Raw genomic sequence first — 16,344 nt, 5'->3', positions numbered from 1 at the left:
CCATAGACACCTACTGTTGACTACTTTGGGGGTATCTATCATTTGAATCTATCCATGAATTTATTCTAAAATGGGGTTTAGAATATATAGAAGGGAATTTGTGTGTATGCAAGTGTGTGTGCGTGTGCAAATGTATGCGTGTGTAGTGTATGTGCGGGTGTGTGGACATACCTGGAGGTCAGAGGCCGACCTTGGGCTTTGTTCCTGGAGACATCCAACTTGTTTTCTGATTCACTGTCTCTTATTGGCCCAGGACTCCCCAGTTAGGTCAGGCTGGCTGCCAGTGAGCCCCAGAGATCTGCTGGTCTCTGTCTCCCCAGTTCTGGGTTCCAAGTGATTACCAGGCACCATACCCAGATTTTTATGTGGGGACTGGGGATCGAACTGAGGTCCTCATGGCTTCATGACACTTCATCTCTTCGGCCTCAGACTCACAGAGATCCACCTGCTCCTGTCTCCCAAGGGTGTGCACTACTGTGTCCTGCTAGCAACTTACTTTTCAATAGCAGTCAACATTCACTGAGTTCAAGAAATAGAAGAGGAAAACCAACCAACCAACCAAACAAACAAAACCTAACAATCAGGCCACCGCCAGTCCTAGCGCCCAGGGGCAGCCTTTCTCCCAGCTTAGCTTATATTTGCGACAGTCACCTGTAACACACCTATTTATCTAGTTTGCAAAACTTTAAAACATACTAAAGGACTTGAGTTCTAGCACCTCTGATTATCCCTATAGCAGAGCATGCCTATTAATTTTTTTCCTAGGAACTATCTCACCACCTTCTGGAGACATCCTCCAACCTCTCTTCCCCTCCCCCAGTTGATGCAGCTCCCATGGGAGAAGCTACATTCTACCAAGAGTGCGAGGGCGTATTTCCGTGGGATTGCTTTGTAGGACTGAAATGGTTAAAAGGGGAGGCACACTATAATTTTATAAATTTTGACAGATACTGTCAAACCCTTGCAGAAAAATTGTCAAACCTTGCACTCTGTAGTTGAGTGTGCTCGTTTTCCAAGTAGGGCTGCAGACGAAACGTTATGAAACTCTGAGTATTGAACACACACCGTGCCAAGCAGTGTGCTGTGTGAACCTCATTATGGCCCAGGGAAGCAAGGACTGTCTTTGCTTTACAGCTTTGGGAACTGTGCTTTAAAGAGCCTGGCCTGCTGCAACTGAAGGGGCCAAGCTGAATCCAAGCCAGTCTGTCCAGCCACAGCCTGAATTCTCTCAGCCAGTGGTTCTCAGGCCTGTGTCTGTCAGAACCCTCAGGGGGTTGCTAAAAGCCGCCTGGGACCACCTGAGTCAAGAAGCATGGTGTGGGCTTGAGAATGGGCAGTTCTCAGTCTCCAGGGATGGGGCACTGTGTTCCAGGGACCACCCTCTGACAACCATCGATCCTATTGCCCCGCTATGTATGGGACATGGCCATGTTAAACTTGGGTGTTTGACCGGGTGTGCACTGAAACCCTGTATCCATGTGAGCAGACCCTTCAAGGTCTTCTGGATGTTTCAGGTAAGGTCTATGGGAAACTCATTTTCTACTTTTGGCGTGTTATGTGTTGTGTGCACTTGTTACTATTGTGTGTGCATGTACATGTGTGTGTGCACATGTGTGTTCGTGCTTACAGAGGCCAGAAGTGGACTTGGAGTATCTTTCCTTGGTTGCTCTCCACCTTTATCCTTTGAGACAGGGTCTTTCAGGGAATCTAAAGCCACTGGTTAGGCTAGGCTGGTTGGCCAATGAGATTCAAGGACCTGCCTGCCTAGCTGCCTGCCTAGCCGCCTCCTCAGCACTGGGATTATAGACGCAGCCTACCTCACCTGGCTTTTTATGTGGGTTCTGGGGTCAGGACTCAGGTCCTCATGTTTGTATGGTAGGGACATTGCTGACTGAGCCATCTCCTTAGCCTTGGAATATTTTCTTGCTTCATTATTGTTGCGGGAGCTCCTTCAGCTCCTTCAGCCAATAGCCGCTGAGATACCAGCCCATTGGGGTGTGGTCTCTCTCTGATGGAGGTGGGTCATCTTTCTATCTGTTGTTTCATTGGTTAAGTAATAAAGAAACTGCCTTGGCCCCTTTAATAGGACAAAAATTAGGTAGGCGGAGTAAACAGAACAGGATGCTGGGAGAAAGAAGCTGAGTCAAGGAGTCGCCATGATTCTCCTACTCCAGACAGACGCAGGTTAAGATTCTCTCTGGTAAGCCAGCTCGTGGTACTTCACAGAATATTAGAAATGGGTTAGATCAATATGTAAGAGCTAGCCAATAAGAGGCCGGAACTAATGGGCCAGGCAGTGATTAAAAGAATACAGTTTCCGTGTAATTATTTCGGGGCATAAGCTAAACCATGTGGGCGGCTGGGTGCCGGAGACGCAGCCCCGCCGCTCCTTATTACAACATCTCTCCCTTTAAAAAAGCAGCCACTTCCCTCTGCTCTCTCTCTGGCTTCCGGCTCTGCTTCCGGCTACTAGGCTCCTTTCCTGATTGTGCAGAGGGCTGTTGTCTGGGACGGTGATCTGTAAGTTTTCCCCTTTAAATAAATAACCATTCTATTAATCGTAATTCCAAACTGGTGTGGGATTGTTTGTGACTTATGCCTTCACATTATTATGATTATTATTATGATGATGATTATTATTTTGGTCATTATCACTTCCTTATGACGATTCTTATGTTTAATGGAGATAATGCTCATGGGAACCTTTGGGGGAGTTACTGTGGAGAATGCAGCATCATGGCCAGTTACATTGTCACTACAGATAGGGAAGAGTTGGGCAGATATGGGTCAAGAGGCTCAGTGACCAAGTGACACTAGATATGCTGTCTTAGTTGGGGTTTCTATTGTTGCACTGAAACACCATGACCAAAAAGCAAGTTGGGGAGGAAAGGGTTTATTTAGCTTACACTTCAGCATTGCTGTTCATCACCAAAGGAAGTCAGGACAGGAACACAAGCAGGGCAGGAACCTGCAGGCAGGAGCCGATGCAGAGGCCATGGAGGGGTGCTGCTTACTGGTTTGCTTCACAGGGCTTGCTCAGTCTGCTTTCTTAGAGAACTCAGGACCAGCAGCCTGGGGATGGCACCACCCACAATGAGCAGGGCACTCCCCCGTGAATCACTAATTGAGAAAATGCCTTACAGCTGAATCTCATGGAGGCATTTCCTCAACTGAGGCTCCTTTCTCCCTGATGATCCTAGCTTGGGTCAAGTTGACAGAAAACCAGCTAGTACACATGTCAATCCACTCCTCAGCCTCACATCTCTAGAAAGGACAGTACGTGCTCCAATGGATCACCTCTGTCTAACTCTGTCCTGCTCCGGAAGAGGCTGGATGTGGACCAATTTGATGGCCGCTACAGTCCCTACAGCCCCCCGCCCAAGTCTTAGGAATAATACACCTTCTCAGCTACTCCCAGATGGGTTGCTTCAACCATTTTAGTGGAGGCGATCACCGCATAGGCTGCCTGGCAGGTTCCCCATCTGTGTATGAGTTTCCATCAACAAAGAGGGTGAGCTGGGTTCTGTGAAGGTTTGCTCTAGGAGCCCAAGTTGAGTGAGCATGAGGCCTTCACAGCCCTGGGCAGGAGTGAGGGGGGCATCAGAGGAGAAAGGGACAAGGGGGAGGGTTGCAGGATTTAGGACAGGGCAAGAGGCCAGGGTAATTTGGGGTTTATCTAGAAATAATAAATGAAAGACCTGGATCCATGAGGGCCCAAAGAGGAAAAGAAAGAATGATCCAGAAGGCCTAAGAGGAGATGAGTGGAGCACACAGTGATTGGCTGAAACAGGGTGATCATGAGGGCTTCCCGCAGTAAAGACAGCTGGGTGAGTAAGGGGGTCTGTCTGGATGCCTGGTACAGGGACTTGGCCTTGATGGCAAAGTTAGGGATAAAGTGACAGAAATCATCGAGGAAGGGAGGGAACCATGGGACCTGAGTGAGAGGTCAGGACAGAAAAGGTGGCTCCTGTGTCCACTGGGAAGGTGATGGATTTACTTGCTACTTGGAGTGTTACCCCGGGTTCAGCGAGTCTTATGGGAGTCTCTGAGTCTGTGTGCCGTCAGTCTGCCACCAGGCTGAGGAGCTCAAAGGCTGGCAGAGTCTCAGATGCCTGCACTGGTGGAGATGGACCTCCGAGGCATGGCACAGAGGATGAGCCCACGTGGTGGCTCTCTAACTTCCAGCGGCTAGGCTGCTGGCAGACAGGCTGTGGCCTGAAGGGTGGCTGAGGGTTGGGGCAGCCTGGGGACCAGTGGGCCTTCCTGGCCACATTTGATGCAGGTCCCAGTGGGATGGAGCCTTGTGGATTTCCCTTGTTCCCTCTGTGGGAGTACCACTGGCCTCAGGACAGCCGTTAACATTTGAGCTTAGAGTGTGCCCTTGTGTTATAGCTGAGGCTGCCGGGAAGACTCAGGCACCTCCTCTCAGGCATTAAAGCCTTAAAAGCCATTTTCACCAACTCCTGAGTGGGGACCATCCTCAGCCTTTTTAAGTTTCTTTCTAATATCTGTCAGTGACTGAGAAATGAAACAGTTGGCCAGGACCACAGCTCCAGCCGGGAAGGCTGGGTCAAGGCAGGTATATTGGATCATGGTCTCTTGTAATCATTTTAGGAAAACAGCCAAATTTTTGTCAGCTCTCTATGTAATCTTGTGGAGCTTGTCAAAATAAACAGTTTTGTTTGAGGCCATCTCCATACCCGAAATCCCTCCCCTGGCAGCCATTTTGACCTGGTTGGTAATCCCAGTTGAGTTCCGTAGCTGGCACTGCCATGTCCCCACAGGGACAATATTGCCTACTGGGTGGCTCTGGTCTGCACACTCTCTAGCCACTGCCTGAACCCATCTGAGCTTGGGAGTGAGGGTAGGGACCTGGATGACATAAACATGTCAGGTCAGGTCATAGGAAAGACGACGAACTCTTTGATACAGGCAGAAAGATTAGCAGAATCTTCAGTCTGTGAGAGGACCCAACGGGAGAGAGGGACGTGGACTTGGACAATTCCATCGGCTCTGGCCACTTCACGGAGGGGGCAGATGAGGGCACGAGTCTGCTGAGACCATGAATGAGAAGCCACAGGGAAGGAGTTGAGAGGGGGTAGGCTGGTGTGTGGACTGGGACCAGGGTGAAGGTTGTAGAAGGGTAGGGGGAAAGTAGGGTCTGTGATGATGAAGAAGGAGGGGCAGAAGAGGAGGGAGAGGAAGAGATGGAGGTGGGCAAGAGGGAGGAGGATGGACCTTTGTCCTGAAGGGGGAGGGAGAAGGGCAGGTAAAGGGAAGAAGGCTGGCCACTGGGTGGAGCATGGGACTGTGTGGGAGGGGAAGGCGCAGGCAGGGTTTGTGGAAAGGGTGGGGGTGCCAGTGGCTGGGGGTGGTGCTCCATTGGGGCGCATAGGGCTCAGGGTCCAAGTCCCCCGATGAAAGGGCGTCTGGAAACATCGCAACCCTAGCAAATGAGAGACCTGCCATATTGAGCACTGACTACGGAAGGAGGAACGGGAGAGCAGAACCCCAAAACCTGCACGTAAGGGAGCTCAGTTTGTCCATAGGCTGGTGGAAACGCTGGTGGATGATGGAGGATGTTAAAGTCAAGAGTGCCCTCTGGTGGCCACTTAGACTGCTTACCTAGCATGTAATGAGCCCAGGCATATGGATACATTTTACAGCAGACACCCCAGGGGTTACTGAGGGTTGGGTTTAGACCTGGCACTGCCCATTTCCAAGCCTGTGCCGGAGACCGAAGACTAGGGAAGGCATCCCACTCAATAACCTGGGGTTGAGCAGTGGAGTAGCCTTTGGTAGTCTCCAAACCCAAAGGCTCCTTGCAACAGAGACTGTCTCTGCTCTGCAATGGAAAGCACTTGCCCTGGCATGGTGTGGCCTGGCAGGGGATCCTGCGGTTCTAGATGCCCGGAAGAGATACCAGGTACCTCTTTAGACAGTGGCTGGGAAATGAACTTCCCTGAGTAGAAAGTCGATCATGTCTGGTGGAAAGATAGAGGGAGTTCCCCACATGACCGTTTTCTGCCCCCTCCCCCATCGCCACTATAAGTAAGCCAGATCAAGCTGAACTGAAAAAAAAGTATAACTACAGGTATATTGAGCAAAGCAACTTCTTAGTGGGCTCTCCAGCCCCAGAGATGGAGGCCAGAGAAGCTGCATGCCCAAGTCAGGGCAGGAAAGTTTTATAGACTGTAGCTGAGGGATGATGATATATCTGCCACAAGTTGGGTTTGTGTCCAAGTATGGTCAGAGGCTGAGCACTTAGCACTCCAGGATTTGGAGGACAGGCAGATGGATCTCTGTGAGTTCAAGGCCACCGTGGGCCACACAAGATCAATGCTGAGACAAATCCAGGTGGTGGTGGCTCACACCTTTACCCCAGCCCTAGAGGGAATGTAAAATGGGAGGAGAGAGCTATTTAGTCCGCAGTTGGCCAGCCTTGCTAGAGGTACGGCTTCTCTAGAGACTTGGCTGCTTTGCTTTTCTAGTTGAACCTCAATATCTGTCTCTGGGTTTTTATTATCTGGGCTACAGTTATGTCCACTCTGGACTCTCCCTCATTTCTATAATAGACTTTCTCCTCCACCATAACTAGGGGCAGTCATGTCCTTTCCCTTTGTATTTCTTGTTTATTTTTTCATTCAGAAACCATTTAACCATTGTTTACTTTGTGCCAGGACCCATGATAACTTATGCATGGGGCTTAGCTTTAATATTTACAGCTACTGTAAGAGGTAGCACCACTTTCTCCAAACAATCAATACACATGCACAGACAATGCACACACACACAAGTACACACACCACAAAGGTCCATCTGTTCAAGTCAGGTTCCCAGGTGGCACTGTTGGGAAGTGGTGGAACCTATAAAATATGGCGTCTAGGTGGGAGGTCTTTAGGTCACCGGGGACGTGCTACTGAAAGGGACTGTGAGGCCTTCTTTTTCTCTGCATTTCCCGGTCACTTCAGCAGCCTCGCCCTAACACCACCAGCCCCCACTTCCACCAGCAGCCTAAGAACAGTGAGGCCATCTAACCACTGACTTGAACTATCAAATCCATGAGCCAAGCAACCCTTTTCTTTTTACTAGCTGATTAGCCTCAGGTAGTTCTTACAGTGATTGGAAGACAATACACACAAAGAACGTCACTAGTCAAAAAACATCCATTTTATAAATGGGAACAACGAAGGCTGGGCCCAGCTTTTCTGACTCTCAGACCCATGCTCCTGAGTATAATCAACGAGGTGAGAACAGAGCTACAGAAGGAAAACCAATGCAGAAATATGACCCAGGAGATTTAAAGCACTCAGCTCTGGGACTGCCGGGATGGCTCAGTAGGCAAAGGTGCTTGCAGCCAGTGCTGACGACTGGAGTTTGACTGTGAAGGGCACCATGACTACGGGAATCCTTACAAAAGAAAGCGTTTCCCAACATTATCATCATGATGGGAAAGCTGGAGAAGTAGCTGAGAGTTGTATATCTGGATTCCCAGGCAGAAGCAGGAAGAGAGACAATGAGAACAAACTGCCCTGGGCATCCCCGGTGGCACTGGGCACTGAGGTCTGAAGCAGAGACTCACTCCCCTCCAGGCTCACAATCAGACTAGTGGCCTCTGTCTACAGCAGTCTCTTTGCACTTTGGGTTTTCCTGTTTTTATTCATTATCCTCAATAGTCCAAATGATTGCATGGAAAATTCCAGAAATAAACATCCCATGAGTTTTAAATAACTCACGTATAACTTAGTTCATCATCTACCTTTCTTGCTTGTTATCACTGTAAAACTTGCTGTGCTTAACTCATCAATAAAATTTTACAACTATTCTTCAAAGGGACCTGTTTCAGGGCTCCTTTGGGGGTCTAAGAGCATGTCTGCTATGAAGACAGGGGTACTGCCTCACAGGGGTCCCTGTGAGGTTCAAGAGGGTGGAAGCCCAGCAACCTAAAGCAGACACACTATTTGTTAAAGGACAGGCGGTCACACAGAGCATTGCATTCAGAGTATTGATAAAGCACAGATGAAAGGCAGCACGGACTGTAACACTCAAACTGCATGCAAATAAAAGAGAGAGTTTATTTTCATTCTGCATTTATTTGACATTTCATCCAGTTAAACTGAAGTGACACATTGGCTGTGACATTGGCAAGACACCTCACTAATACTGATAGCTGCTAGTCAGCCGCACACACAACGCTGTCTCACATTAAAGAAATGTTAACTAGTCACCTTACAACCTTATTGCACTTCGTGTGGCTGTGTCTTCAGAAAAAACAGGCTTTTAAAAGACCAGCAAAGGTTGCCAATTTTCACTCATTTGTTCTTTTTTTTAATAAATCACGATTAAACCACGCAGTGAGTATTCCTATACAAAAGCATTAAGAGGCCGAAACTTCAAAAACAAATGGAAAAGAGCCCAGCTCCCCATCAACTATGCATTCCTCTGTACACCTGGGCTGACACTTTGGTGAGTGTGTCAGTCTCCCCACTAGCTACTGAGTTTTCACGTTCTCAAAGCTGAGTGTGCACTGGCGTGAGGGCTCAGGGATGAGCTGGGTGGGGCGGACCTCAAGGCCTTTAGCTTCCCGCAGAAATGTCCTGTAAGCACCTTGTGAGCCCTGCCGTGAACTCCAAGCTCTCCCCACCATTTACACAGGTGCACTGAGGACAACAAGGCTCATCCAAGGTGGGAACGCCAGTGCATTTCAAGTGGCTTGACATTTAATTCTACAGAAGATTCCAGCAGCATAGGGAGGACTGAGAGCTTCAGATCCATACATCCTTTCAGAGAAAACAGAAACACAGACACAAGGCACACCAGTTTTTCTTATGAGGAAATTCAGTCTGGACACATTACCGGGGAAAAGGATCTACAGAAACTGGGTAGCTCCTTTTTTCCCACTTACAAACCTCTGAATTGGAATGACTGACACTCAGTGTAACGAGTAGCTCGTCTATGACACGGAACATCTATGGACTTCCAACACGACCTCAGCTACACTGAACAGATAGCATGTAAAATCCCTAGAGAGATGTGGACATGCCACGTCATTTCAGGGTCTTCAAACAGAGTGGAATGCAACACGACATTCACTGTTGCTGACTTGTTCATGTATTGTCTCTGTATCTTCCTGAAACACACACACAAGGGGAGAGGCAGATAGGGACTGGGAACTTATGGTTTCACGGTCCTACAAAAACCCAATATACTCCTAAACCTAGCATTTGGGCATTTCGGTTAGTTATTTGATGGAAATTCATGATTCTTAAATACCTTTGAGGTCATATTAGTAATTTCATAAGAACATTAGACAAATTGGAAAGTTAACCAAGAGAATCCAGTACCATGAACACATGCTCAGCTGCAGGGGTAGCTTCACACCCTGCTCTGTGGCTGACTTCAGGAACGTGTATGGAGTGTTTACCCTCTGAACCTCAAGTCTCCTCACCATCTGCTTTGGACTGGTCCACTGCCAAACCGGAGACAAAGTTTCCCTAGTATTTACGTGTGTATAGTTAGTCTTAGACCTTTGGTGGATTTCCCAGTTCACGGCAGAAGTGGAAATGAAATCAGTATTTGCACAGGTGACCTTTCCAATGACTGACAACCACGTTTACTGAGCACCTAGCTGTGCCTACTAGTGCTTTAGAAAGCTCCAGGTGAGGGCTTTGAACAAATGATGTCATTAAAGTCTACCAGAAGGGTACGTTTGTAAATTACAACATGATTCAAATGTCAGGCTCCTGACCCGCACTGGGGGCTGTGTCAAGGGGCAGCTTGACTCTAATGCAGATCTTTTAGAGGCTTTTGTAACTGGGAGTGCCCGTCACACGGGATTTCCTCACTGCTGTGGCTTCGGGAGGTTCACAGATGACAGCGGGAGCCTCCAGGGCTTGATCGTGGCTTCACAGGCCCTTGTTAAAGTACACGCGCTGTAATTCAGGATGACTCCTCTGGATGCTGGCTTGCAACTCATCCTCCAAGCTTGTCACAGACATGGAACTGGGACAAGGCAGAGGGAACAAGGTTATCACATGGGCAAAGAAGGGACCCTGAACTAGAAAGGGCAGGGAAAGGAAAGGACACAGGCTCAGCGACACAGGTCTGGTGTGCACGGACACACCAGGAAGGCTGCACATGGCCACAAAAGGAGCATTCTGTTCCTGCCATGAAAACAATCGTCACAACAAAGAATTGCAAGAAGCCAACTGCTAAGCCTGTTCACCTCTGTTATTTCAAGCTGAAACTGTCTCCTTGCTGGTAAGCACACCGCAATGACATGCACAGACTCACGTGTCACAGCACTGGGACTGCAAGCAGCTACCCAAGCTAAGGGCAGAGCTGAGGTCACAGAACCCCATTCATGGACGAACACAGATGTGCTTGTCTGTGGCGCCAGTGACATTAATGAGTCATGCTAAAGGTCATAGAAGCAAAATGAGCACAAGGCAACCCGACTCTTACAAAGGCTAAAACGTTCTCAAATGAAACAGTAGGGGGCAGGAGAGAACTGGGTAGAGCGAGTATTGAGGTCCCACAGACGGGAGCTTGTCTGCCTAAGTCTCTTCCTTTTAGAGGTTTTCCTGGCCCTTTAGAGACCTGATTGAAATTAACTATCTTCACTTGCCTCTCCAGCTCATTTTTAAGATCAAAATTCACAATAATTCTGAAGCAAGCAAGCAAGCAAGCAAGCAAGCAAGCAAACAAACCACCACCTACCTCTTCTGAGGAAACAGAGCACAGCAAAGGGGGGTGGCGAATACCAAACTTCAAAACAAACAGAAAGACAGGTCAGTTGGCTGAAGTGGTCACTTCTCGGCTTCCTTCTCTCTCTCTCTTTATATATATATATAAACATATCTTAATGACAACCTCTTTCCTTTAGAGCACAGAACTGCCTTATGAATATTTAATGTTTAATCACTAAAATGGTAAACAAAAGCACCAAGAACAAAGGGGTAACTGGAGTTTACATGTGAACACCCAAATAGCCCTAACTGTGGAGGTTCCTGTATGGACAGTTTTCATCTTTTTAATTATTGGGGCCACAAATTGCAGGCATTCTGGGTTGGTGCCATTTTCAAAACTTTTCTGTCACCCAAACTTCCACAGGCACCAAAAATGACTTATATAAGTGTGATTTCTGAGTTGACTACCGAGAGAATATATGATAACACCTATTGAATAAATACACAACAATAATAACAGCAGCTATGTTTTTAAAGGCTCATTTCCACTTACCAAAAGCCAACCAACGTGACTTGAATTGGTGCACTCATCCACGGGAACCTCTGTATTGAAAAACACACAGGTGTCAGAACTTCTCGTACGGTTCTTCAAGAGTCTCTCCTGCTGACTGAAGAGCATCCCCGTGGCATAAAACCCAGCGCAATGGGATTAGTGAGACCTTGGGCAACATCACCACACTGATTAGTCCTGACTTCATGGCCCTGAGCTATGAATGACCAAGCAGCAGCCATCCTGAGTGTTATTCACCTGTGTATATGAGGTAGGGACTAGCTAGCATTTAATTATGGCTTATCTGCTGCTAGGGAGGAGGAAGGCCCCACATGCAAGCTGGAAGACACATGAACTTGCACTAGATTCCTGCCCATCAGCACTGAGCAACTGTGTGGAAAAAGCAGGCAGAGTCTGGGGTTTGTTAGGATGCAAAATAAGCAGTCCCTCTAAGGGTGAGGAGGAAGACATGCCAGGAAGCCAGGATGGTGACCGAGTGGGAGGAGCCTAGCAGAGTGGGAGGAGTCTTGGTAGACACCACCCTCCACCTGCTTGTACACATTCTTTGATGAATTCAGTTGCTGTCAGTTAAAACTGTTTCCAGAATAAGATATCTTTGCTAGTCGTGAGCAAGTAGGTCGACCTTGTAGGAAGCAAACTTAGTTTTACTTAGTTGTTAGATACTTGGTTTTTAAAAAAGGAAAACACACAACATAAAACACAGGGTTATCTCAGTAAGACCACAGAAACTTCTGCAACGAGCTGTGAGTTGGTTGGGATGCAATCAGCCACCTCAGCCCCGAGTCACACAAGGTGTTGTAAGATAACATGCGGAGAAGGCATACCCTGGTGCCCCAGGAGACTCCTTTGCTGAAGGGATGGAAGGAAAGAGGGGATGAAGCAGGGGAAAACGTCATCAAAATGAAACCAACCCACGTAGGCTATGCCGGGGCAGAGGAGGGAACCTCAAAGAGGAAACTACTGTCGTGCCACATAGCGACAGGATAAGTTCCGAAAAATGCATCCTCGGGCCAGGATGCATTCTAAATTCAGCTCCCTGGGCTATATGATTTCAACACATACACTTCTCCGCCTCTACACAAATGATTGCCTGTTTCTGGAGGGATTTACACAGGGAGACTGGTGGCCAGCAATGGAGCTTATGGGACACAGCCCAGTGGACGCAAAGCTACTCCGGGTACATCTTGGACAGGCAAAGCCCCAGGAGGATTGTTCCCAGAAGGCCCCTGGCTTCTGCTGCGCTTCCTCCTGTGGGCTGCTGCCCTGTTCCTGCTCTATTTGGCATATATAAAAAGATGCCACTGTATCCAGTATAGTGTGATTGTTTCTGGGGAAGATTCTACTCCTCACTGGACAGTTCACTTAGAGATCATAATGAAGATGATTTTTATCAGAGCAATGATGATCAGTTAGATCTATGATTTAACTGGACTTTCTGAGTTAGCCTAATAGATACAGATGGTTAGGACAGTTAGTAAAGATGACTAGGGGCATGGTTTAGGTCCTTCTGACAATTGCTCCAATAAAAGATAGAAAAAAAGGGCAAAAATGGCTAAAAGTCACCTTCCCCTTTGTTAGATGTGAGATTTGCAAAATATGGAGAATAAAAACAAAGAGGTTTCATGCATTATAGATCCATGAATTCTGTCTGTGGAAACCAGGCTGATGAGTAAAGGAAATAGTTATGCTCCTACACCCAAGGTAAAGCCGGGTTCCTTGGTCATGTTATTTGCAGAATTAACCACAGGCCCCGGTACGCACCTCGAAAAAACAAAATTGCACAAGGAAATTAAATGACCCTATTGTGTGTAAAGAAAATAGATGGTTAGCTGAGCACTTGTTTAAAGTTTTGTTTTATAGGATAGGAATCTGCTACATTAAAACTGCAAATTGCCAGTAAAAAAGGGAACTGGCTGAAATACACTTAGCTTGCTTAAGACTTTGTTAATCAACTATAAAAGAATCATTGCTTTGGGGTGAAGACGCTATGGTGGGAAAATTAATACAAAGAAAAATGTTTACCTATTTGTGGGCTTCTAAGAATAACATTTCACTTGTGATCATATGTGTTTTATTCTTGTATAAAGATTTTAATTTGTTTTTGGAAAATATGTAACTTGGCTGTGAGGCCATATTTTCTTAGAAATTTTTTGTCTTAGGAGGTATAAAAGGGATAAGAGAAAATAAGAGAAAAAGAAGCAAAGATATAAAAGAAAACACCACAGAAGATGTAGAAGGAAAACATAAGGGAGGACGGAGAAGGAGAACGTCAGGGAGGATGGAGGAGAACGTCAGGGAGGATGGAGAAGGAGAACGTCCGGGAGGATGGAGAAGGAGAACGTCCGGGAGGATGGAGAAGGAGAACGTCAGGGAGGATGGAGAAGGAGAACGTCAGGGAGGATGGAGAAGGTGAACGTCAGGGAGGATGGAGAAGGAGAACGTCAGGGAGGATGGAGAAGGAGAACGTCAGGGAGGATGGAGAAGGAGAACGTCAGGGAGGATGGAGAAGGAGAACGTCAGGGAGGATGGAGAAGGTGAACGTCAGGGAGGATGGAGAAGGAGAACGTCAGGGAGGATGGAGAAGGTGAACGTCAGGGAGGATGGAGAAGGTGAACGTCAGGGAAGAAGAATGAAAACAACAGGGTAGAAGAACAGAGCAGGAACAGCAGAAAGTGAAAAATAAAATGAAGAATTAAAAAGTTCCATGTATGTGTATATCATTGTGCCAACTCCATGCCTCCTCTTTATTACCTGACCTGCTTGAGGGCTGGTCTCTTGGCAGGTGATGATAAATCCTCACCCAGATCTTTCTGGACATGAGACACCAGGGGTGACACACAGCCTTAGGGATGGGACAGCAAGCTCGAGCGGTGGTGGTGCATCCTTTAATCCCAGCACTCAGGGAAGGGAGGCAGAGGCAGGTGGATCTCTGTGAGTTCGAGGCCAGCCTGGTCTTCAGAGTGAGTTCCAGGACAGCCAGAGAAACACAGAGAAACCCTGTCTTGAACACACTCTCCCCCGTCACACCAGGCTAACTGTTGAGTGAGCTCATTTGGGTAGATGAACTTGAGCCTGTAAGACCGGTCCCCGCATTTCTACTGGCCTCTTGTCTGCCTAAGTAAACACAGCCAGACATATTCAAGAGTATACTTGTGTGTCACCTCAGGATGGACACACATAAGCTAAAGGCTAGCTTTGCTTGAGGGCTCTTCATAATGACAAGGAATCTGGAGAATTCTGACTTGCTTGTGAAACCCAATCCATCACCGGCCCCATTCTTGACTCTGTCTTCACTACCCCATCCTGCTTATTCCCCAGAAAGAATTTCATCTGGGGTCAGGAAAAGGCTGAACCGAGGATGTCCGGGACATGTCTTGCTTAACAGACTGTGTGAAAAGGAGGTATACACAAAATACACAAAAAATTTCAGACGAATTGAAAATGACATACTAAGTTTAGAAGGTATATATCTTCAGACCAATGTGGTTTGGGATACACAGTGACACGGATATGTATCTCAATGTTATATGAGTCTCAATTCTTTTCTCCCAATGGCCCCTTTGCCATTAAATTAATGTGTACAATGTAATTTGTGACCCATATCAGAGTTATGATGCTGTCATCAATAAAAATAACGAGCCCATCTTTTATGGTAAGTGCTTTCCATGCTCCTTTAGCTCCTTTGGGATTCTGTTCCTTTTGTGGTCTCTGTCCCCAGCCAAAGTTGTAGCTCTGATCTCACTATGTATTGGTTGATGTTTCCTAGGGTTTGAGTTTATTTTTTAATTTTTTGTACGGAATCTCATGTAGCCCAGGCTGGTCGAAGCAAACTTACTACAGAGCCAAGAATGATTTTGAATTCCTGACCTGCCTATCCCCACCTCCCAATTGCTGGCATTACAAGCGTGCATCACCAGGTCTGGAGCTAGGGATTTACACACAGTACCTACTTCTTCTGTTTGTCAATTTTTGACTGTAGCCTGTCTGACAGGTATTTAACAGCAGCTCATTTTAATTTCTCCAATGACTAAAAGATCGGAAACATTTCCTATGTTTATTCATATATTTTAGTGCATCTGCTGAACTTTTGCCCATTTTTGCTCTGCCGTTTTCCTGCAGGGGGTTTTTTAGGTTCTTTACAAATTCTTGACTTATTTTCTGACCAAAACGGCTTGCTTCGCTACTTGCTACACCTAGTTGGTTTCTCATCTTGCATTCTCTGTCTAGTTTTTGAAAGACAGAATTTAAAAAAGTTTTGAAGTAGTCTGAGTTTTCATTTTTTTCCTTTGGTCTTATATCCAAGAAATCTTTGCCCAAGCCCTGTGTTCAATGATATTTTCTTTTTATACTTGAGTTTTTAGATTTAGATTTCATGAACCATGGAGAGTTAATTTGCATTGAGGGTAGAATCACTTCCCTATGTTCAACCTGACCACTCACAAATCCCCAACGAGAGCCCTGTTCTGTTCTCACTAAGCTTCTACTGACACATGCTACCTGCTGGTTGGTCCTCTGTGAGTCTACACCCACTACAGCTCCCCTGTCTTCTTTGTGGGCCCAAGCTGAAATCACCTTGTGCTATGGCCACTGACTCGGACCCTCATTCCTCCACGCTGAGAGCCAGGCTCATGCCCTGCTTCTGTGACTCTGGTGCTGTACACTGCTGACCACAGGCACCCAGCAAAGGGCTCAAGAGTAATAGTGTCTGTGAATAAGTAAAGAATGTCACATTCTCATCCATTAGCAAACCACCCAGAATCAGCCTCCGAGTACACACTGCAGTGTGATTAGAGCAACATGAAAGATCCAGAACTGAAAGTTCCAAGCCGGACCTCAGGACCTACATCTATCAGTTCTGTTCCCAATGGAAGCACCAGGCAGCCTGCAGAGTATGAGGCCTATTCTTCAAGATGACGCACCGTGTTTTAGTCAGGGAACTTTCGTTGGCTGGAGGGATTTTCATGAGTCACCTGCCCATAGCTGGCGTGTTTCCTGGCCCTCCACTTGGAGAAAGATAAGATGCGGGGGAAGATGAGTCATGCTGAATGTTCCCCAAGTGGTGTTTAAAAAGCTGAGAATGTTCAA

At 47.0% G+C, this 16,344-nt stretch overlaps 1 protein-coding gene across 1 annotated transcript in view; it reads right to left on the bottom strand.

The window, feature by feature from the left end:
• Positions 1-8,087: 8,087 nt before the first annotated feature.
• Positions 8,088-16,344, bottom strand: part of Sfxn1 (sideroflexin 1) — a 39,921-nt gene continuing 31,664 nt past the window's right edge. Inside the window, exons 9-11 of the mRNA XM_057787850.1 lie at positions 11,242-11,291; positions 10,720-10,767; positions 8,088-10,002 (exon numbers count right to left, since the gene is read on the bottom strand). Coding sequence (XP_057643833.1) covers positions 9,906-10,002; positions 10,720-10,767; positions 11,242-11,291 — 195 coding nt within the window. The 3' untranslated portion in view covers positions 8,088-9,905. The remainder of the gene's footprint in view (positions 10,003-10,719; positions 10,768-11,241; positions 11,292-16,344) is intronic.

This window comes from Chionomys nivalis, chromosome 13 (genome assembly GCF_950005125.1).
Source record: "Chionomys nivalis chromosome 13, mChiNiv1.1, whole genome shotgun sequence".
In the NCBI taxonomy this organism is placed as follows: Eukaryota; Metazoa; Chordata; class Mammalia; order Rodentia; family Cricetidae; genus Chionomys; species Chionomys nivalis.
This window is presented reverse-complemented; position numbering and strand designations above follow the sequence as displayed.